Source organism: Beta vulgaris, chromosome 6 (assembly GCF_026745355.1).
Source record: "Beta vulgaris subsp. vulgaris cultivar EL10 chromosome 6, EL10.2, whole genome shotgun sequence".
In the NCBI taxonomy this organism is placed as follows: domain Eukaryota; kingdom Viridiplantae; phylum Streptophyta; class Magnoliopsida; order Caryophyllales; family Amaranthaceae; genus Beta; species Beta vulgaris.
In genome coordinates, this window is record NC_079207.1 from 9,675,014 (window position 1) to 9,698,582 (window position 23,569).

Genomic DNA, 23,569 nt, shown 5'->3' on the forward strand with positions numbered 1-23,569 from the left:
ATAGAAACGAAATAACTATAGTATAGTTTATAGAGAGAATAATATTAAATAATGACAAAAGAACATCGTACAAGTTACCTTAGTTGTTCCCACTCTCATCTCTGCATACTTTCAGTGTCTCTCTCTTTCTCTTTTCTGCTCCACTTCTGCATACAAAAACACCCCCTTTCTCTTGAGTCTTGTCCTTTCAAATGTTGGCATCATCAACATGACATCTACAGAGTCTAGATCACTTTCTTCATCCTCCTCTTCTTCTCCATCTCCATCTCCATTTTCTCCTTGTTTCTCTCTCCACCAACCAAACAAAACCATGGAAGAAGTCTGGAAAGATATCACCATGAATTCTCTCCCAAACACCCCAATTCCTCATATTCATACAATTCATCACCCAACTCCTACTTCCCACTTCAAAGGTATGATTCTTCAAGATTTTCTCAACGCAAGTGGAGCAGGAGATTCGAGAATTAATTCTATTAGATCATCATCTTCTTCTTCTTCTCCGCTTTATTCTCCTCCTCCTCCTCCTCCTCCTCCTCCTACTGAATTTCAATTCTTTGACAGTGAACGCTTTCAGATTCAAAGGAATTCCCCTGTTTCTAATTTTATTGCTTTCGATAATTCTCTTGCTGCTTCATTTGGCGTTGCCGCTGACGATGTTGTCACGGGTATTAATAAGAAAAGGTTCTGTCAAGGGGATGAAGATGCTTCCGGTGATCGTAGGTTTAAGCGTATGATTAAGAACAGAGAATCTGCTGCTCGTTCTAGGGCTCGAAAGCAGGTTAGGTTATATATTATTGTCTTTCCTATTTACTATTCTTTATTCTCTCTTTTTTCTAAACAGAATATAATAAATACATGTGTGTTGTGTGTAAAACAATATAGTACTCTTTCTGTCCCAAAATATAGTTTCCATTTTCCTTTTTTCACGATAATTTATGCAAGTAGAATCTAAGATATATAGTAAAGATTTTTTATTTATTTAAATAAATATTGCCTGGGGAATAAAGATGATTTTACTAGAGAAAATGGAAAATAATTGGTGAAAGAATATTAATTGTAACATTTTGGTTGAAGAAACAAGACTCAAGAAGCAAATAAATGATGGGACACGTTTTTTCTAGACAAATTATGGAAAAATGTGGAACTAAATATGGAAATGAGAACTATATTTTGGGACACCCAAAATAGAAATGAGAACTATATTTTGGGACGGAGAAAGTAGATTTTAGTTGCCAAAAATAGTCTGTCATGCAAAAGTGTGACTAAATAAAACATTATTACAAGTTACAATCTACCTTAGCTTCATCATTTTTGTGCATACTGCTAAGTGCTAATTAAGTTCACTTAAACATGGCTGATTCTCAATAAAGTTCTGTGCTTTTATGGTCTTTGGTATGGGGGATTTGGGGGTTGTAGTTTTCATTGGAATCAAACTTATGTATGTTTTATGTGGGAATCTTGAACTTGTAGTTGACTAGTTGTAGCCTGTAGGGATAGGATAGAAACAATGCGTTTTAAGATTTACTCTACACTCGGTGTTTAATTCATTTAGAGCTCTTTTATTTGCGTATTACTGCTTGTTTGGAGCTCCACAAACAATTAAAAATGAACAAATATGGCACAACTTGATGTACAAAGTGTGAAGTTGGATTGTTTTTATAGTCTATATACATAATACTCCCTCCGTTCCAATTTATTTGCTACATTTTGCCATTTAGGTGTGTCCCAATTTATTTGCTATATTTGTAAATATTTCTGTATATGGTACATAGATCCCATACTTTATTTACAAATTTGTCATCACTCCCTTCTTGATTTTGTAAATATTTCCATATATAGTACATAGGTCCTACAATTTACCTATTTGCTTTTTTTGTTAATTCTTGCTCTGTCAGTGGTCCCCCACTCCCTCCTTGATCTTTGTGATAAAGCAAATGTAGCAAATAATTTGGAACAGAGGGAGTACATAGTAACTTTGCCTGAAGTTTCCAACGGGCCGGGTATGCTCAATAATCTATCCATTGGATAAAATGAGTATTTATTTTTAGGCTATCTAGTTCGACAACTTCACATTGAGCATACCCAAAAACACTGAACTTATCATTTTTGTTACCTTTTCATTCTGTCCACGACATTAACTAGTATTTAAGTTCAATACAATATTCGAATAATCTAGTTTTTTCTCTTTCTTTTTATATCCATACAAATATTTCTCATAAAATTTTAGGCTCAAATAAATAAATAAACTAATAAAAATAAGAGAAAATTGTAAGCTTCATATTTTTCTTGACAATGAAAAAAGGAGGAGAAGGAAGATACATAGAAATATAGAATAAAAGAGCATGGACCCATGTCACTCTAAAGAGAGAGAGAAGTATGTTGTATCATGTATGCATACAAGATAAAGGTGCAACCGTGCAACTTTGCAACTTTGCAACTGTGCAAGTGTCATGTAACTCGTGTTTATTATAAAATGTCCCATGTTTCAAATATTTTCAATAGTGTTAGAACTGTTTTTTTTCCCATAGCGTTGAACTTAGCTTATTGAGTATAGAGGGAGTATTTGATCGTAAAATAATGCGCAAATTTATATCCTCCCAAATAAACAAAATTGTTTTCTTTTAACGGTTTTGATAGACGTTAAATATAATTTTCTTTTTTAATATGGTTCTATATAAAACTGTTTGTTCCTTATTAATGTTTCTAATCTAACTTACGCATTTGACTTATACATTTGTCATTACACATATTTGACCATTAATATAAGTGATTACGTATTAGAAAAAAAAATAAAAGCTGATATTAGTAAAGTACTTGATTAGAAAAATTAAACAAGACCCTACTTGACTATGTTTTTTGTTACACATCATGGTGAATTTTTTTTAAAAGATTATCAGTAACTCGAAATAATGTCAAAATTATAAGTAGGAACCATTAATTAGGAATTTAGGGAATATGAGTTTATAATAAAACCATATCCTGAAGAGAGTTTTTTTTTTTTTGAGGGGAACCCCAAGAGGGAGATCATATTATATCATTCATAGCCAAAGACATAACATCAACCGGAATATCATCCACCCAAACACATTTGCCAATCTCCCAAGGTTGGAGATGAGCCAACATATGAGCAACATTATTACCGGAACGTTTCACAAAAAGACCAAACAACAAAATCAAAACAAACAACCAAATCTAAAATGTCATCTATAATTAAATGAAACTCACTAGATCCCCCTCTACCCTTTCTTAAAGCTTGTATCGCTAGAAGGCTATCACTCTCCACCTCCAAGTGACGGTAGCCTAACTCCTTCGCCAGTTTGAGACCATGATAAATCGCCTTTGCTTCCGCTACACGCGGCTCCCAAGCAACTCGAATTGAAACGCACCGCAGCTATTACATCACCCTTCTCATCACGGAACACCGCACCTAACCCGCACCCACCAACCCCAATTTGGCCCGCATCAATATTGAGCTTCACGGTTCCAGCGCTGGGCTTGGCCCATTCAGTTGCGTGGGGGGCAGCAGCAGCTCCTCCCTTGTGGCGAGTTTGGCTAATTTCCAAGGCTTCTTTACCTATCTTCTTTGCATATTGCCATGTGGCCATAGGATATCCTGAAGAGAGTTATTAAGGTTTGATTTTTATTTTTTTTTTTGATAATGGGGAAACAAACACGAAAATTACACCTAAAAGTGAGGTGAATGCGAATAAATTTGCAAACGTATTTTTGCCACACAATGTACATGTAATGGACTTTGTTGACGATTCACCTTTAATACAAGAGCCACTGAAAGGATTTAGGTAACAAAATTATACGACGGCCACAGCTTGAAGAATAGGTTCGTGCAATCAGTGAGAAAAGTAACTCTACAAATTCGTTGCTGCAGAGCCCAAGTCATAGCATGAAGAAGAGCTTGTTTTTTTTTTTGAGAGGAAATGATGATATCAGTTACTTCTAGGGGATTTGCTTTGTTTTATAATCTCCTGTTGTTTTACCCTAATAATTAGGCTTAATTTATCAAACAGGCGTATATATCAGAGCTGGAGTTGGAAGTTGTCCAATTAACGAAAGAAAACGCCATGCTGAGGAAACAACAGAGACAGGTGACAACAATCTTGCCCGACTCTTTTTTTAAGCAAACATAAAGTACATGTTTCATATTTTCATAACATCACAATAATATTGAGGATGTCTTGGCCTAGTGGTTAAAATTAAGGTACTATTAATGATAGGTCACAGGTTCGAATCCCCCTTTCCCTTTTTTATATTGCCTGATCAGTTACACATGAAGTCATTTGGATTTCATTTTTTTAAAAAAAAAAGAAGAAATTGAGCCAAATTATTCGATCTTGGTTGTCCCACAAACAATTTATTCATACTTTCTTTTTTCACAGTATATTTTCGATAGGTTTTATATTAGATTACTATTTCTTTCATTTCTAAATTTATGGTTGTTGGTTACATTTGATTAGAGGTCCCTCCATCTAAAAAAGAAACACTTTTGCTAGGTGGTTATTTACTCACTTTAAAACACTTGAATTGAAATTCCATAATTTATATAATGTCGAGTATGTTCTTTTCACCTTATTTTCAAACATGTTAAGTTCAGATAAACAAAATAAGGTTTGAAACACTAACAAATACATTAACGACATAATAAGTTTAAATAAACAAAAATAAGTTGAAAAAAGGGACCTTTTTATGTTAACTTTTTCGATTTTCAATTCTTCCCTCAACCTACAAATGAGCACCTCAACTTGCTACCACCAATCAACCCTTGTCTCCAAGATTAGCGGAACCTCTCACCTATAAAGGACAAATGGGTCGGATTGTGTCAAGTTTTTGTCGAGTTCACATGTTGGCACTTGGCAGGTTAACTCCCCCTAACCCGACCCATTTACTTAAATGAGTCAAAAGTTTTAAACCAAAATTGTTGATTTTTTGTCAGATTCAGATTGAGCTGTCAAGGCATGTCGTCTTTTGACACCTCTACACTCACCTTTACCATGCATTTTCTCCTTTTAAGACTTGAGAGCTACTTCTCTCCCGCCCTCCAACCACCATTAAAATTTGAAATCACCATCTTCACCTACACTTATCACGGCATCCACCTAACATGCACACTACTTAAATCACTTTGAATTTAACCCCTAATTGAGATTATTAAAAGTGGAACAATTAGTTGAGATTATGATGAAAATGAAGTTATGTTGCGAAGTGATAAATTGCCCGTGAACTTTGTTTGATTGCTTGGTGATGGCAATGAGCGATAGAATGAAAGACGAGGAAAGGGGCTTGGTGGAGAGAGAAAACATAAGATAAGGAGAAGATTGTTAGTGGCAGTTTAAAGGCGTGGAATGTTGAGGTGCTTGTGATAACTGGTGAGACTACAAGAGTAGAGTTGTGCAAAGATTAGGGTTAGACCAAAATTTGAACTCAACTCAAGATTCCGGTATGGAATTTTGTACCGAATAGAAGATTCCGATCCTCAGTCCATGATTCCGAGTTTCTGGTCCGATCCAGTTCAAACCTGAAAAATTATGGTCCAGAGCGGTGGACTACTAATTTTTTAAGTAAAAAAAAGTTTTTATGTTATAAAAAAATTAAAGGTAGAAGTTAAAAACTTATTGTTTTTTACTTTTAGGAATATTGTTATTAAAATGATTTAATTACAATGTATTTACTTTATAAATATGTTTAAATCAAATAAAAAAGATTTTTTTTCTAAGAAAAATATAAATTTCGGTCCAACAAGTCCAAAAAACTTTCCACATCTCGGTCCTGTCAGTTCTTGTCCGGTTTTGGATAGAGGTGATCATTTTGGCCCGGCCCGCGAGCCCAGTCCGGCCCGGCCCGTTATTTGGCCGGGTTTTGGGCAGATTTTTTGGGCCCGCGGGTCGGGCCCGACCCGCTTAGATTTTTTTTGTCTTTGGGCGGGCTTTGGGCAAGCCAAAACGACTTTTTAGTCTATTTTATGGTCCGGTCCGTTTTGGCCCGCAAAAGCCCGCTAATTTAGGCCCGAAATAGCGGGCTTTAGACACAAAAAATCGGCCCGAATTTTGGCCTGGCCCGACCATTGGGCAATTTTTTTTTTTGGCCGCGGCCTGGCCCGACCCGTCCCATGATTACCTCTAGTTTTGGACTAGTGCACATCCTAGATAAGAGAGGGACAGTGACATAGGACTATATGAGGATATAAAAGTTGTAACATAATGAAAAGATCATTACTTGCTCTATACTAGTGTAATTGTCAAATGTTATTTTATATAAAAAGTAGATGTGATAGGAGTTAGTGTGGTATTTTTTATAAGAGTAGAGAAAGGTTGAGTAATTTTTATTGATAAATAATATATTAATAATGAGACCATGCCAATAATGAGAGTGTTTAAATTAATTTGGAACAAACATAAAAAAGATAGTGTTCATACTGTTATGTATCGGATTTACAAATTACTGATTTGCAAAGTTATATGTGACCGATTCAAACAAAAGTTTGGACCATTTAAAGTTGATCTTATCTCCTTATTCATCAACTTTTATGAGGCTAATATGTGGATTGAGATAAATATACCAAAATTTCACTTGACTATCGAATATTAGAATGAAAATAATGAATGTTATATTACAAAATTTAAACAAAATTATTGAATAATTAGCTCAAAAATTTAAATACAAAGAAAAAGAACAAGATTTTCCTTTTTTTTTGGTTTTTTTATCCAAAGGAGCAATTGATTGAAAAATAAATTATTAAATATATTAATTTTCGTTCAAAAAAAAAAAGAAAATGAAAATTGTGTTTTTTCATTGAAAAGTATTATTCTCTTCACAATAATTTTTCTTTAACTTTTCTTATTTTTAAAAATCTTTTTCTTATGATATCTAGAACATTTTACTTTTTATTTAAATAGAAAATAAGGTGAAAAAAATATGATATTAAAGTATGACTATAATTAGCGTTAAGGATTTAGAGTACCTTTGTTAACATTGTATTGCTGATATCTAAAATGAGGCCTTTGACGACAAGTTTTGCAACTTTAGGTCCTCAACGATAAAAAATCTCAAACTTTAGGTTTTTGGTGTGTGGTTTTATTTTAAGAAGAAAAAATTCATCTTATTATTATCTTAAACTCTATTTTATATTTTATTTTGGACATATTTTATATGCAGTTTATTGAAGAAACGTCTGCTCAGCTTCCCAAAAAGCATGGTCTTCATCGAACATCAACAGCTTCATTTTGAGACCCAGATGACAAAGTTTAAGATTTAGAAAGAAAGAATGACCCAAACATATGTTTTTTCGGGGTGATGTAAGATATTTTTGCATTGGTGTGGGGGAGTGAGGGAGGGGGGGTTAATTTTGTTTTTGATGGTAGGATTCTGGTGGGGTAGCTTTTACTTTTGTAGTACTACTATTAATGGACTGATGAGAGAGAACCAAAAGAGAAAAACATGCTATTGGACATGTGCAACTTTTTAATTACCAAGTAGTACTTAGTCTAGTAGTAAAGAGAGCGTCGGGGTTAATCTCCACTCGAGGCACTTTGAGGGTAGGAATTCCCTTTACCCTTCCCCCTTACTCTCAAGTACTTGACCCATTAAGACCCGAGCGTGGTTCGGATCACTTTTTCTTACCAAAAAATAAAATAAAACGTGCAACTTTTTAATTGCGACATCAGTATGACCATATTCCAACTCTTATGGCATTTTTTTCTAAAATCATTTGTTATTATGAATTCATACAACATCTATACTCTATAATAGAAGTTGGAAACTAAAAAATATAGATCAAATTGAAAGAAACATAATTCTAATCATGACAACCACGATCGTTAAGCAGAAATAACCTGTCAAAATATAGATCAAATTGAAAGAAACATAATTTTGTAATTCAACCTTCTACGAGGGGGTCTAAATATCTGGCGTAGTTTTAATGTAAAACTAGAGTTAATTCAACTTAGGGTGCGTTCTATTCAACTTATTGGACCTGAACTTATTGGAACTTATCTGAACTGAACTTATTGAACCTGAACTGAACTTATTGGAACTTATTAAACCTGATTGGACCTGATTCAACTTATTGGACCTGATTGAACCTTATTGGAACTTATTGGACCTGATTGAACCTGATTGACCTTATTGGACCTTATTGGAACTTATTGACCCTGATTGAAACTTATTAGACCTTATTGGACCTGATTGAAACTTATTAGACCTTATTGAACCTGATTGAAACTTATTTCACCTTATTAGACAAAAACATTGACCATGAATAACATAAATATTACCACTAACGTAAATACTACTCCACAAAATTTTTTACGGAATAATAATTATTATAATTCGTCCTTTAAAAATAATGATTATTAATTATCTCTTTGATAATTAATTTAACAAAAAAAATTACTATTTATATATTTGCCTATATATAACTTTCATCACTAATATCTAATAGTGTTGTTTTAATTTTATAAAACACTAGTAGAAAATCAAAAAATTAATTTTGTAATTATAATACTTGTTATCTCTAGTTATTTAAAGACGAATTGCAAAATATTGTAATTATAATAATAATTATTATTATTGTTAACCTTAATTATTTGACCATGATTATAATATTATTCAATAGCAATATGAATAATCAAATATAGACAATAATACAAGTATAATACTACATTGTGGTACTTTAATAAAAAATTCTAATAATAACATAATCAGCTAATAGTAATATGAATAATAAAATAATAGACATAATACAAATAAATAATAAAATAGTAGACATAATACAAATAAATAAATAAAATAATAGACACTAATACAAGTATAATACTATATAATCATTGGGGTACTTTAATTAAATTTCTGATAATAACATAATCCACTAATAGTGATATGAAATTATGAATAACAAAATAGTGGACAATAATACAAATGTTTATTAAACATTGACTATTTGGATCTTATTAGACCTCATTGGAACTTATTGGACCTTATTAGACCTGATTGGAACTTATTGCACCTGATTGGAACTTATTGCACCTGATTGGAACTTATTGGACCTTATTAGACCTTATTGGAACTTATTGCACTTATTAGACCTTATTGCAACTTATCTGAACTTATCTGAACTTATTGGAACTGAAACTTAATTTTTTAAGTTGAACAGAACGCACCCTTATTGTACACAAAGCACTCACCATCGTTGCAATTCCACACAAGATCTTATCGATAAAGCAACCTAGAACAAACTTGAGTTGTGGTCAAAGATTTAAGCTTAGGTATATAATTTTATTTCGAGCCATGTAAGTTTGGACTTGGCTTGCTCGATTAACACTCTAACGAGTATCATTACTTAAATCGAAAAATCTCGTACAAATAATTGTACATATTTTGTAATAGTTTAACAAATTGAATTCATTTTAGACATAAAAATTGATCGAAAGACTCAAGACAAAACAAGTCTGGTCAGGTAGGTATCATGTTATATTAGAACGAATTGATAGCATGTCGGATCAATAATAGGTATGGTTTAGAGTTGGTCGGATCAAATAGGTCAAGGACCGTAATCGGTTTGATTGTTTCAATTACTTATTGTTTTGAAACGGTTCGGTGTTGTTATGGGTTTGGTAAATAGGGGTTGGGCTGAAATTTGCTCGCGATAATAGCCGCATGTCAGGTTCGAGTCTATATTATTGAGTCAATGAGTCCTATTCTTGTTAGATGTTGAGTTCTGATTGGTTTCGAGTCATAATCTCCCATATTACAACCGGGTCGAAAGCTAGTTAATTTCACGGGCCAGTTAGATACTAATAGCGAAGTATGATCACAAAAATTTGTCATAGTTCCAAACTTCCAATGTAGAGAATGATGTCAATTTGCGAAGTCGAGATATTAGATTGTGCACCATAAAAAGGCTGAATTTTGAAGGAATATGTAGTCACATCAACATTAAGGTGGTACCAGCATAACATTAGTTGTCAATTCCTTTTCTCTAAATTTATCTATATATATAGCTATATTAGAGTTGATCAATTTGGCCCGATCCGTTTTTGGGCCGGATTTTGGACAGAATTTTTCGGCTCGCGACCGGGCGGGTCAGGCCTGAATGTTTTTGGCAAGCCAAAAACGACATTTCAGTCTATTTTTTTGGCCCGGCCCGTTTTTAGCCCGAAAAACCCGCTAATTTTGACCTGAAATCACTAGTGGAAAAATGAAGAAGGGCTGCGCTGAAAATGGCTTGTAGGGCTGCACTTTTTGAGCGCAGCCCTTTCAATAGCAGCCCTTCACTTTTCAAGTAGGGCTGCGCTTGTAAAGCGCAGCCCTTCTACAAGTGAAGGGCTGCGCTTTTTACCTAAAAACGCAGCCCTTCGACAAGTGAAGGGCTGCGCTTTTAGGTAAAACGCGCAGCCCTTTTAGACTAAAAAAAAAAAAAATTGAAATAATAATATAATCTGATAAAGCAGCAGCAACCAAAGGCGTGATGAATATCATTAAATAACCAAAATAATGTAATAATATACAACTGAAATTAAATAACAGATATAACAAAACAATAATTACTCCAGAAATCTTAGTGTTGAAATGAAAAAAAAACGAACAATAGAATAAAAAAAAGGAACGAAAATAAAAACGTATAGAAATTAACAAAAATGAACAAAAAATGAAAAAAATAACCCTAAAATTATAGATCTGAAAATGAAATAATCTGAACATTAACAAAAATGAAAAAAATAACCCTAAAAAAATAAATTAATCTGAAAATAAACAAAAAAATGATAAAAAATGAAAAAAAACCTAAAATAATAGATCTGAGGTTGAAATCTCTAACAAGACCACCACCAAACTCGTCGGAGAGAGACATCACCGCCAAACTCGTCGCTACAGTTGGGTTGGAAAGCACAAATTGAAGTGTTGGTGAACAGAGATTGAGAGACGAGGGTGAAAGGAACTGTGTTATGCTCACCGGAATGAGAGACGAGAGAGATTGAGACGAGAGAGACGGAAGAAAATGATTCAGATTGAAACATTGCAAGGAACGCAAACAAATTGGGTTGCGAAACAAATTAGCAGACGAATCTGAATCATTTTGTGAGGAGACGAAACAAAGCAAAACATTTGAATGAGAAGTAAGCTAAAAATCAAAATCCAGAAAACCAGAAGTGGAAGAAGATGAATAAATTTAGCAAAGAAAAGAGAGAGAGAGAGTAATGAGAGACGCCGTTGTGAGAGAGGAGAGAGAGAATGAGATTTTGTGAGGGTTGACAGAATGAGCGCGCGAGAGACTGAGAGAATGAGGGAGGGTTGGAGTAAACCCTAGTCACTTTGTCTTATTTTAAGCCCAACGCGTTTTTTTCAAAATAAAAAAAAAGCCCATGAAGGGCTGCGCGTGCCCCAAAAAACGCAGCCCTTCTGAGTGTAAGAAAGGCTGCGCTTTTCTTAAAAGCGCAGCCCTACTAGTGAAGGGCTGCGCTTTTTTAAAAAAGCGCAACCCTTTTGTTTTGTAGGGCTGCGCTTTTTTAAAAAAGCGCAGCCCTTCACTAGTAGGGCTGCGCTTTTAAGAAAGGCGCAGCCCTTCCTGCGCAGCCCTTCCTTTTTTTCCCCTAGTGAATAGAGGGTTTTGGGCACAAAAAATCAGCCCGACCCGTTTATTGGGTAATTTTTTTGGCAACGGCCTGGCCCAACCCATGATCATCTCTAAGCTATATGTGTTTTAATTTAATAAATACTCCTCACGTTTTTACCACTTTACCTGTTTTGACTTTTGTTATTACTTCCTCCGTATCAAATTAATTGCAACAAATCTTTCGACACGGACTTATAGGCAAAATTTCTTAAGGTGAGATTAGAAAAAGGTGAGGGTATGTAATTAAGTTTAATTGGAGAGAGGAGGTGGGACCAAGCACCACCCAATGCTGCCACTACTAGTACCTACTGCCACCACTACCGTCGGGGCACCACCAATACCACTACTTACTGCCACCACCACCGCCTGAGCACCACTGAAACGCCACCACCACCAACACCACCGAAACACCACCACCACCAACACCTAGGGATGAGCATGGGTCCAGGACCCTACCCGGACCCTGTTGGACCCGACCCTAATTTAAGGGTCTGGGTCCAACCTTTTCAGACCCAAAGGGTCCGGGTCCGGGTTTGGGTCCAAGTAAATTTTTTAGGGTCCGGGTCTTAAAGTTTTGGACCCAGACCCGATCCTTAGACCCTAAACTTATCTAATATATACATTTTAACTTTTTTTTGAAAAAACAAACTGATTTTCTAAAAGACTAAAACCTAGACTATAACACCAAAACACCCATTCTAAACTCTTATGTAAGTTGCGTTTATTTTGTTTTTTTTTCAATTTGTATGTTTGTATTTTTGTTTCGTTTTTTTTCAGTTTATATGTTTGTGAATTGTGTTTGTTTCGTTTTTTTTTCAGTTCATAAGTTTGTGTTTGTGTTTGTTTCGTTTTTTTCAATTTATATGTTTGTGTTTGTTTCTTGCGATTTTTTGTGTTTGTTTCATGCGAATTTCAGATGATTATTGATATTAATAATGCTGAAAATTTAGCAAAATAAAAAAATTTAGGCCTGGACCCTCCAGACCCTCTAGAACCTCCAGACCCTAAGGGTCCGGGTCAGGGTTCAATTTTTTCAGACCTTTAAGGTCCGGGTCTGCAAAAATATTTAGGGTCCGGGTCTAGGGTCCAGCTGGACCCGACCCAGACCCTACCCTTGCCCATCCCTACCAACACCACCGAAACACCACCACCATCAAAACACCTTCCTGCTGCCCAAATCAACCAAAAACCCAAATCAAAACACACACCCGAAATTCGAAGCCCAAAATCACCTTCCTACTGCCCCCACCACCACCCACCGTCAAAACCCATTCCACCTCCACAACACCACCGAAACGAGAGAAACAAATCGAAGAGAAAGAAAGTCAGAAAGAGATCTGCAACAATTCGGCTGGTGGTGGAGGTTTTCAGTGGATTTCGGGTGGTCGTGGTTGATTTCGGCTGGTGGTCGAGGTTTTGGGTGGACTTCGACTGGATTTTGGCTGGTGATGAGATCGACAGGTGGTGGTGGTTGGTGATGAGATCGAAGGTGATGATGGTGGTGGTGGGTGGAGGAGATCGAAGGTCAAAGGTGATGAGGGTGGTGGTGGTAGTGGTGGAGGAGAGAGACGGCAGGAGAATGGAGATGGGAGCATGAGGATAGATAAATGGTAGTGGTGGTATATCTAGATACTTTATAGCCTAATATTTCATAGTTTAGAGCTACAACCTACAAACTACATTGCTTCCAATTTAAGAGCCAGATTGTAACAACACTAGACATATTCAGAAGACTCGACATGTTTATTTGACTCTTCTACACACAACAAAAACCGGGCAACCACATATAGTCATTTTTTATGCGTCGGATACTCAACTCGAAAAAGGATGCCATAATCTGATCGGTTAATGGGGTTGCTTTGCAGTAAAGCATGTACTCTGAATAATACTACCTCCGTCCCATTTTATAGTTCTCGTATTCCATTTTGGTAACCAAAAATAGTGTTTTCATTTTATTTCCATTTTTGAACATCACTTTTTATTCCCTCTCTCCACCTTTCACATGGGTTTTTGACACCCTCATTTAATGTTCCTCAACTTTTATTGGTTGTATATAACAAAAATCATTTTTACTCTCTCTCTCCTCTTTTCACATCCCACCCATTTAATGTTCTCAATTATTATGATAATAATTCCAAAAAAGACAACAACTCCCAATTCAAGTACATAATAATCATTATTTCCATAATTCCAGTATCCAAAATGAAATGAGAACTATAAAATAGGACGGAGGGAATAACTTGTGTGTGCGCGTGCGCGTGTGCTCTTTTTGTTTTTCCACAATTGCTCTAGTGTCTTCTTATAATGTGAAAATTGAATTGAGTTAGCTTATTAGCTATCCGATATCACGTTGTGCTTGTGACTTTAGAGGGGAAAGAAAAGATAAATATTAAGAAGAATCAACATTTTTAGAACATAAATCAGATAAATCAACATGTTATTAGAAAAAATAGTTGTGAAGCAATCTGCAAGTGGGGATTTTCGTTACGGTTGCTTGCCAATATCTCTTTTCCAGGAACGAGGATTAGAGTTAGCATGCAATTGACAGTTGACATTCATGGTAGTAATCCAAAACATTGACAGTTGACATTCATGGTAGTAATCCAAAACATTGTAATCAGTGGTTGACACTCATGGTAAAAAAAAAAAAAACTAGGACACGTTTGCAGGACACCCTATTGTTTTAGTATCCACACATTTGGGTACTCATATGTTTAGATACCCGAACTAGGTACCTGGTTCTAAAAACCCGTAAACAATAAACTCTCATTAATCGATTGCATTCCTAAGATGTAATAGAAAGCAAAATAAGAACGACATTAACCATCTTGAATACTAAAATGTAACGCAAAATATAGATCAACTCGGGATATCGCCGGGGTCAACAATTAATTGTTATTAATAAAATCTAAGTGAAGCCTATGTTGTCGTCTAGCGGTTAGGATATTTGGCTTTCAGTCTTTCACCCATAGACCCAGGGTTCGATCTCTGACAATAGAACTTTTCGGCTTTATGCAGGATCTAATTAGCCATCGTTTGCCGCAAACTATATAGTCACAGTGGTGGACAAACCATTAACACTCATATAGGAGAAACTATAACATCAATCGCATTTCAATGCCTACCTATCGCCAGTTTCTACCCATCTACAATAGGTGGGTATCATAGCTATTCAAAATCAAATTTGAATTATGATCTTAGAAAATTTATCGATTGAGAGTGGGGGATAACCTAGTGATTAAAACTTTCCTCTCATTTTTAAAAGGTCATGGGATCGATTTTCACCTTAGGCAAGTTGTCTTTATTTCTCAAACTTGTCAAGATTTCTCCTTATCTTATTAAAAAAAACTATTGCTGTCACATCATGACATCAACAGAGAGGAAAAATCATGCAAAACTTATATAAGAGATGATTGTAACTGATTAATTGCCATAGAAAAATTCTATTAGTTGAATTTACATCCCAGCTGAATAACATTTGGGTCATTTTCCGAAAGAACCTACGAATAGAATTTTTTAAGGAATATAAAATTCCTTTCATGTAAACAAGTGATTTTGATTCCCCTCAATTAAAAAAAGAAGTTTCAACTTTTTTTGAGTATGCGAAATGAAAAATCACTTTTATGATTCTTTTATGTTAAAGGACCAACTTAATCAAAAGTTTAAGCTGATGGTTGGAGTCCTAAGGAGGGGATAGATGAGATTTGAACCCGTAATCTTTATGCCACGCTGGCTCCGATACCATGTCAAAAGACCAACTTAACCAAAAGCTTAAGTGATGGTTGGAGTCCTAAGAATAATTTAATACTCTATCATTTTAGATTTCAGAATAAAACTCGAGAAATAATTTTAAAGTTTTTAACTAAATATAGGATTAATTTTAGAACGAAATGATCCAAAAATCCTATGCCAGAGATTGTTCAAGAATCAAGACATTCTCTCTTGATTATCTTCCCTGAAGACATACTTTTTTAAAGAGTGCACGTAACACTTACATTACACATCCATCCATTTTTTTTTGAGCTCACAAAACGCTTAGAAATGCTTGACACTTTAGTTACATGGAAAGAATTGAATACCATAGCACCAATTCCCTACTCATTAGATCATCATCTTTCCTCTCATCTTCGACAAGAAACCGGCAAATTGGACATGTTTTCCGGCGTGCATTGAACCACATATCAACACATTCAGAATGGAAATGATGAAGGCAAGGAAGAACCTTAATGTCTTCACCTTCCTTAATTAGTGTTGACAAGCACACACAGCAAAGATCATCTTCGTTTATGAAACTCAGCCTCCTTTTTGCTTCTTTGACCTTATTTAGGCCGATGAAGTTGTAGATCAAGCATATAATGTTTTGCATATTTATGTGTAGTATGAGTTTAAGGTTAATAGGTTGATATTCTTCGTTTTTGTTAACAAACAACTAACTTTATGGATAAGAATGCTGCTTGTCTAGGCCTTTTGCTTGGTTTTCAAGTGAAAGTGAGGTTGGAATGTCTAGCAAAAATTGGTTGTACCTAAACTTAGAGAGTTACTCTTTAATTTGACCGTTATTTTAGTATTTTAGGGACTGTACTAGAGCTGTTTTGTTATGAATTAGTAACACTTAGGAGACCCATCTACCAAACTACCCTTTCTAAACACTATAATTGGATATTTTATAAACATAATTCATCGACGTAGGAAGCAGTGCTCTAAAGGACCAGAACCTCTCACAAGTTTATAAGCACAATTCATACTAGGAAGTTTAGATACACGAGAGCCTTAAGTACTTGTTTATAAAGTTCGTAGTTAACATTACAACTAAAAATCCATAATTGTCTATCACATATCTGGGCACATTGTTACATACTAGTGTCTAGTTGGTCGGGGGTCTACCTTCCACCCTTGTGATAAGGGTTTAATTCTTACCCATTATAAAATGTGATTCTCAAAAATCCCCACTTGCAAGGGATATTCAACTTTTAAAAAAAAAAGTTACATCCATAATGAATTTTGCTCATTTCAAATATCATAGTATAAATTTGGGTTAACCTATTGTGTGAGACGTAGAACTGGTTAAAACATTTTATAATTACGCACAAAATTTGTAATAAGCCCAAAGAATCACAAGTCCGTTGTCGTCCAGCGGTTAGGATATCTGGCTTTCACCCAGGAGACCCGGGGTCGATTCCCGGCAACGGAATTTCTTTTTTCCATTTTGGTTATTTTCTAAAACGGGATAGCATTATTGGGACGAAATCACTGGCCTGGGTGTTTTTTAATTATATTTTACTATTTAAAAGTCAAACTAGAAAAAGCAGTGCAAACTAAAAATATCTACTTTGACATTGCAAAGAGCCAAAGATGATATAAAAAAAAAGGGGGGGGGGGGGAAGAATGACAAATCTCAGCAAAACTTCCTGAAATGGACAATTTAACGTAAATTTTAGTTGAGATCGTCATGTCTTGCAAAAGTTGGAGTGTTTGACAAAGGCCAAAACATTGATGAACTTAAACCAATTTAACAATTTTTTGCAAAGCAAAGCTGTTCTTTTACTATTACTATACAAAAAGAGTCAAAAGTTTCAAAGAGTGGCTAGATTAGTAGAATCAAAATGAGGAACAAGATATGAAGATACTCATAATTGCAATCTTCTGGATATTTTCAGAACATTTGATCACGAGGTTGGATAGAAAATAAAACAGATGAAGAGCATTTTATGAACTTACCGCGTAAATTGAAACAGATAGCCTAGTTGACAAAGCTGTTGTTAGATCATTATTTTGTAGCCTAATTGAAACTTTGTTTTACGGTTTTATAGATTCAAAATCGCAGTATGGTGTGTGTGATACTGTGAATTGTGATGCGACATAATTTGATGGTTTTCCCTTTACAGAAATTATTATTACTCTGATGGCATCAGATTTTTAGCCTATGGGTCATTTCTTTGAAAATAATACTCGGTAGTCCAAACCCTCACCACACAGAATTCTAGCATACAGCTCTATGATACTACAAAACCATCTCAATCTTTCACCTCCTTTTGTCCACCTGTATCGGATGATCCTTCGTCTTCAAGTATCTTCCCGTCCTTTGGAACTAAACAAGGTATCCCATCAATTATCTATACACAGATCAGACAGGCATTAGACAACAGAAGGATGCTAGAATAGGGGAATGTTCTGTGACCCCCCTATATCAGCATCAGAAGACAGGATATAAGTTGTCTATTGTAGCAAATAGCAATAGCAAGCAACCAATTAGTCTTCGCATTATATTGAGTTGAGAATGTAATGCATGCTTGTATGCTAACGACATCAGAATTCAGATCACCATGAATTGCAAGTAGGGTTGGCGTTTGGGGTCATGGGTCAGCTTTGGGTTTGGTTTTAAGGTGATTTCAGGTTGTGATGAAAACATATCACAATTAGTGTAAAACTTAATTGTACTAATTGTGATATGTTATAAATCAAAATTTAAAGCAAGATTGAGGTAAATCTTCAGCACAGAATGTTAAAGCTTAATTTGATAAAGAAGTAATAGAACTAACTGAATGAATTTAGTGCTATTACAGGGCTTGCATACAACTCTAGTCATGACAAGAAGTAACTAGTAAGGTAGGTACATGGCATTTGGGTGATGTGGTGATGTGGCAACCAACAGAATAGCTATCTGATATACTTGGCACTTGGGTGAGCTGGAAGTCTGAGCTGCATCTTTCGGAATAGGTAGTTCAACAGCATACTCGCAAAATATGATAAAAGGTATAATCAGATTGAGTTTGGGTAGTTCAGATGTTGCTCAGTACAAACTATTGGGGTTTGGGTTAGGTCAAGGACAATCAACTCTACGGATACAAGGCTATGACCCTTGATTTTGTATTCATGAGTTGCTAACCTGTACATAAGCCCTGAATTTGACCAAATACCACCAACATAGTGGTAGGCGTTAGCTCTTTGGTCTAGTTTGGAATGCTCAATTGCCTATTAGGAGTATTTAAGTACTAGAAGGAAGGTGTGAGACTATCAAACATATACTTCCTAAGAAACCTTTGGCAGAGCGCGAGTCCAGAATCTTACTCAACCTATGCAAGATAGCTAATGTGTTTCCGTCATATTGCAGCCAATGTCACTGGACCTCTCTGCAATAAGTAATTAACTAAGACATGCTCAAGAATTTCCCAGGCTCAAGAAATCCACGAGGTTTGAACTTTGGCCAAGAATGTTGCATACGAGTAACTTTACACATGTGAGGCTATCTAATCTCACTTGTGCATTAATATTATAAGGAAGAAAGAAGTCCCAAAGGAAGCGATTATACAGGAAGCTTTGTTTATATCTACTTGTCATGGATGACACTGAATCTGTGATTGATGAAGGCGACTCACTGAAGACCATAAAAGCATATGCAAGTTTGTCTTGTTTGCACTTAGCCAGTGAAAATGTATTACTTGGCCAACTTCAGGTATATCTATGAAAGTCTATTAGCTAACACTTAAAACAGATATCCAGTAATCAGTACAAAACCCTAGTCTATCAAAACCCTATTGAAATTTGAAGGGGAGACCTAAGAATTACTCCTCCTAAGTTCCAACTTCCAACAACAGAAGTTTCATAATATGTTTGATTCCTTCAACCTAGAAATCTATTCAAGAATCAACACAATTCACAGCAAATTTAATCAAGAAAAAATCGAAAACTCACCGGAAAAGAAACTCCAATTTCATCACTGATCAATGATCCTGTCTTCTCACTATACCTGCCCAATTATATAGTTTTTGGCAAAAAAGAAGCAATCAATAAGAACCCTAAAAAATCTGCATCAAAGTAAATTTGTTGAATACTAACAATAACAACTGCAACTCAAAAGTGAAAAGGAGAGAGAAAGAGAAACCTTAGAGGCTGTTTGGATAATGGGCAAACCAGAATTTCAGAAAGAGTTTTGCTCATTCCTTCACATACATTTTTCATCACCACTCTGCTCAATCTCACCATGTTTTTTCCACCCTCTTCCTCTCTGCTCTGTTAATTTATTTATTTCTTAAAATAAATGTCCCCAAATTTTATTTCGAAGTAATTAATATCCTTTTGCTGGTGCAACGACGTCGTTTTGGTAGCTTACAAGTTACAAACGGAGTTAAGCATAAACTTAGGCCCTAAGTTTTGGTGTTTTTCACCAATTAGGGACTCTAAGTTATTTTTTCACCGTTTAAGTACTAAGACCAATTTTCAGTCAAAAAACATAGTCCCTTTGGTTAAAAAAAATCTTAGTTCCTTTGGTTAAAAAAAACTTAGTCCGTTTGGTTAAAAAAAAACATTAGTCCCTCCCTTTTGTCATGATTACTATGGGTTGTATTTGCCTTGAAAACTGATGAAATAAGCCCAATTATTTTTTTTTTAAAGCAAAAAACAGAAAAAAAAAAAAAACCAAATTATCAAGTCTCATTACTTCAGTATTGGCGGCACTTCATTTTCCTTTCCCCTGTTGAAGAAGGTTCTTCATTCTCACACCACAACTCTCCTTGCAAAAAAAATTTCGGCAATTCAAAGAGAATTTACTTCATTTTTATGATTATAATTAAGGTAAGTTATCTAGATTTCATGATCCATTCGATTTTTACTCGAATATTGTTTCGGTCAATGTCTATCGTGGGGCTTTAGGGTTTGGTTCATGATTTTTTTTAAAATGTTGAATTTTTTTCTTTTAAATTCTTTGTTTTTGTTGCTAGTTTATTGTTGATCAAATACTAATTGTTGCTACTGATTTTCGATTTTTGTTCTATGGTAAAATTTGTGCTTGGCATTGCTCTAATAATGGTTGACATTAGTATAACAGGGGAAGGGGTAGTTAATGGGTTTTTGAAAAGATGCATGTTATGAAATTCAAATTTATTTCCGTTTTGTAATTTTTCTCTTACATCAGTTAGTTGTTATATATGGTAGAAGATTATGATTAGTTAATATTCGAATGGAAAAACGTGAAATCATGAATTAAGTGATGGATGTTCATGCATAACACTTATGTTTATACTAAATTATTTGTAATTTGGCTAATATTAGGAAGAATTGAAGTATTTTGCTTTCTTTTGCAAATGCTCAGGCTTTTGTATTTATTTGTTTTTAGTATCAACTACATGCTCTTACTTCAAACATAGTTAACCAATATCACTTATTTCCTTGCTTTCTTTTGCAAAATCATGAAATGGGCTTATTAAGTTCATTATGTAAATCAAGTCCAATTTCCTTTATTTTATGATGTCAGCTTTGTATTTTAGGTGTCCGAATGCGAAGTAGTTGTGGAATGTAATGCAAGAATACTGCACTTTAAAGAGCAGTACGGCTGATCTTCTGAAGATGTTTAAGTGCTCTGTACAACTGAACTGTGATGAAGTTAAAGTATGATGCTGTGCTATTTTCTTTTTTGGAAAATTTTGGTAAAAAAAAATACTAAAACAATATCCTTGTTTTTGCATGAAATTAGGACATTTAATATTTAAGGTACTATGTTTTGCATTTTCAGTTTTTAAATGACAGGTACTAAGTTTTTATTTAAACTCAGGTGAGTTTATGGATGGTTAAATAGTCGGAAAACTAATCAGAGGTCCCAATTAGTGAAAAAATAACTTAGAGTCCCCAATTGGTGAAAAACACCAAAACTTAGGACCTAAGTTTATGCTTAACTCGTTACAAACGCCTCCATCTATCTCTCACATGACATGGGTTTTAGAGAGAGAGAGAGAAAGATGAACTTTAATGGCGGAACCCAGATTGAATTCAAAATCCCATCGAAACCCAGTTGCAGATGAATGGAAAAAGCTGTAATTCGATGTGTTTTTCATCTCTCTCATCCTCCATTTCAACGTTATTACTCTTCTTCTTTCTCAAATAGTTTCTCTCTCTCATAAAATTTTAACCTATCTTCATTCTCGATGTTTTGAAAAGACCCAACTCAAACAAATTCATGCCAAGTTATTAATGTTTGGAAGTAAGTTACTTAGACGTTCATCCCAAGTTGATGATTTGTGTTATAATTTGAGTGTTTTTCACAGCATTGATTTTCCAGATTTAGTTTGTTTTAACACTGTGATTAAGGCCTTAATCTGCTAGTTTGGTGCCACTGAAAGGTGTCAGCTTTTATTTAGATGCTGAAATCTGGGAGTATTCCCAATTCTTATACTTTTCCTCCATTGTTTGGTTGTTGTGCTAAACTGGGTAGTTCTAGGATAGGTGAGATGTGTCATGGTCATGTAAAATTCGGAATTCTTTGGTTCATATATACTTCCTCCATTTCTTTTTACTCGCTACACTTTCCATTACGGGAAGTTTTACATTACTTGCTACACTTCTTTTTTGGACAATAAACTCTCTCTATCTCTCTCCCCCCACATGGGTCCCTTTTCTTTTTACTCTCTACCTCTCTCTTCTCCAAAAATTGCCTAGGAATCCGTGAAATGAGAAGTGTAGCGAGTAAAAAGAAACGGAGGAAGTATATGCTTGTTGTGGGGTGATTGAGGTTGCCTCATTGATATGTATAGTAAATGCTTAAAAGTGCGGGTGGCTCGTAGGATTTTTGATGGCCTTCATGAAAGGAATTTGGTGTGTTGGAATTCAATGTTCTTAGGGCATGGTCTTCATGGTAATCCTGAAGATGGTCTTCGTTTATTTGAAGACATGATAAACTAGATAATGAAGCTGAAGCTCAAATCTATGTGAACGTAGGTCAGTAGGTGGAACATGTGTGTTCCCTGATGAAATCACCTACATTGGTGTTCTAATGTTCTATGTGTCTGTACACAGTCAGGACTGTTGGAAAAAGGAAGAGCCTATTTTTGTCAGATGGCCATTTTGTTTGACATAAAGCCCAATTTTGTTCATTATTGGTGCATGGCAAATCTACTGGCCAGTGGCCAGAAAGGGGCTTGCACAAGAAGCACTAGAAACTGTTAGGAAATTTAACGAGTTTGTTGTTGATACGCCATTAGAATCATTGTTATGGGCGAGTTTACTTGGTTCATGCCGATTCCAAGGTGATCTATCTACTGCTGAACAAGTTGCAACGAAATTAATTGAAATAGAACTACAGAACTTGATGTGCTATGCACTAACTCTTAAATATATATGCTGCTGCTGGTAGGTGGGACGATGTTGCTGAGGTGAAGAAACTGATGAAAGAAAGATTAGCCTTGTAGACTTTATAGATATCATCGCTCACAATTTTAGATTAGGTGATGAGATGCGGTATGCAACATGAATAGTCAATTTGTTGAATAAAATGGCTCGAAAATACAATTCCTCGAATGCACACGTGTTGCAGCATCAATGCTTAAGACTGAATGTCAAACTTGGTCTCAAGAGGAATCATGTATCAAACATTTTTCCATATGGATGTCTATATGATGCCCAATGGATGCTTGCAGCTCATGTGTTCATGCAAATTAATGGCAGATAGCCAATTACTGAAAATGGTGTTGATGATTGGCCTGAAGCTTAAACTCTAAACACCATCTGGTAAAAAATTTATTTGAATCTATGAGATTCATAACAGAAGGCTCGGTGATGCAACTATCTGGTGAAGGGGAAGATGATGGATTAAACTCAAGAAGCATCCCAAAATATTAGGAAAATGTTCTCAAGGTAGAATTCATAGATGTGAATACTGAATAGTAGAACCTTCACTCATGTCTTTAAAAAAAGAAAAGAAAAAACCTACACTCAATGAAGTTATAAACAAGACTTGGAAGTCATGAGGACAAATGCCACAATGGACTCTAAACCTACACTCTCAATGATTCTGATGTGCAAAGTTGTTTGGATATACTACCTACGAAAGGTGTCTGTTCAATTGAGCAACTCTCACCTTACAAATTAAAAATTTAAGCCTTCATCTGCTCCACTTCTCATATTATACAATCATTCTACATATTAGTGACAAGGTTTGATAAAACCTTAATTCATACAGTA

General features: G+C 35.1%; 2 protein-coding genes, 1 non-coding gene and 1 pseudogene across 5 annotated transcripts; 3 read left to right on the top strand and 1 right to left on the bottom strand.

Annotated features, from left to right (window-relative positions):
* LOC104895559 (protein FD) lies at nucleotides 1-22,137 on the top strand. Of its 3 annotated transcripts, none has more exons than XM_010682106.4 (3): nucleotides 1-778; nucleotides 4,026-4,103; nucleotides 20,884-22,137. In XM_010682106.4, exons 1-3 carry the CDS (start codon nucleotides 209-211, stop codon nucleotides 20,950-20,952), a joined length of 717 nt encoding a protein of 238 aa, XP_010680408.2. In that variant the 5' UTR covers nucleotides 1-208; the 3' UTR covers nucleotides 20,953-22,137. The 3 variants fall into 3 exon arrangements, with proteins under 3 accessions (XP_010680408.2, XP_057251864.1, XP_010680407.2); XM_010682105.4 differs by lacking the exon at nucleotides 20,884-22,137 and adding an exon at nucleotides 7,168-7,668 and having other exon boundaries at nucleotides 5-778; XM_057395881.1 differs by lacking the exons at nucleotides 4,026-4,103; nucleotides 20,884-22,137 and adding an exon at nucleotides 7,168-7,668.
* Nucleotides 16,740-16,811, top strand: TRNAE-UUC (transfer RNA glutamic acid (anticodon UUC)). The gene has a single exon. It is a non-coding gene; the product is annotated as a tRNA-Glu (tRNA).
* On the bottom strand, nucleotides 17,401-19,664 carry LOC104895558 (uncharacterized). Its single transcript, XM_010682104.4, has 3 exons — nucleotides 19,503-19,664; nucleotides 19,313-19,367; nucleotides 17,401-17,733 (listed from the first exon to the last, which is right to left on the bottom strand). Exons 1-3 carry the CDS (start codon nucleotides 19,601-19,603, stop codon nucleotides 17,635-17,637), a joined length of 255 nt encoding a protein of 84 aa, XP_010680406.1. The 5' UTR covers nucleotides 19,604-19,664; the 3' UTR covers nucleotides 17,401-17,634.
* On the top strand, nucleotides 21,751-23,494 carry LOC125498891 (pentatricopeptide repeat-containing protein At3g51320-like; annotated as a pseudogene).
* The last annotated feature ends 75 nt before the right edge of the window (nucleotides 23,495-23,569 follow it).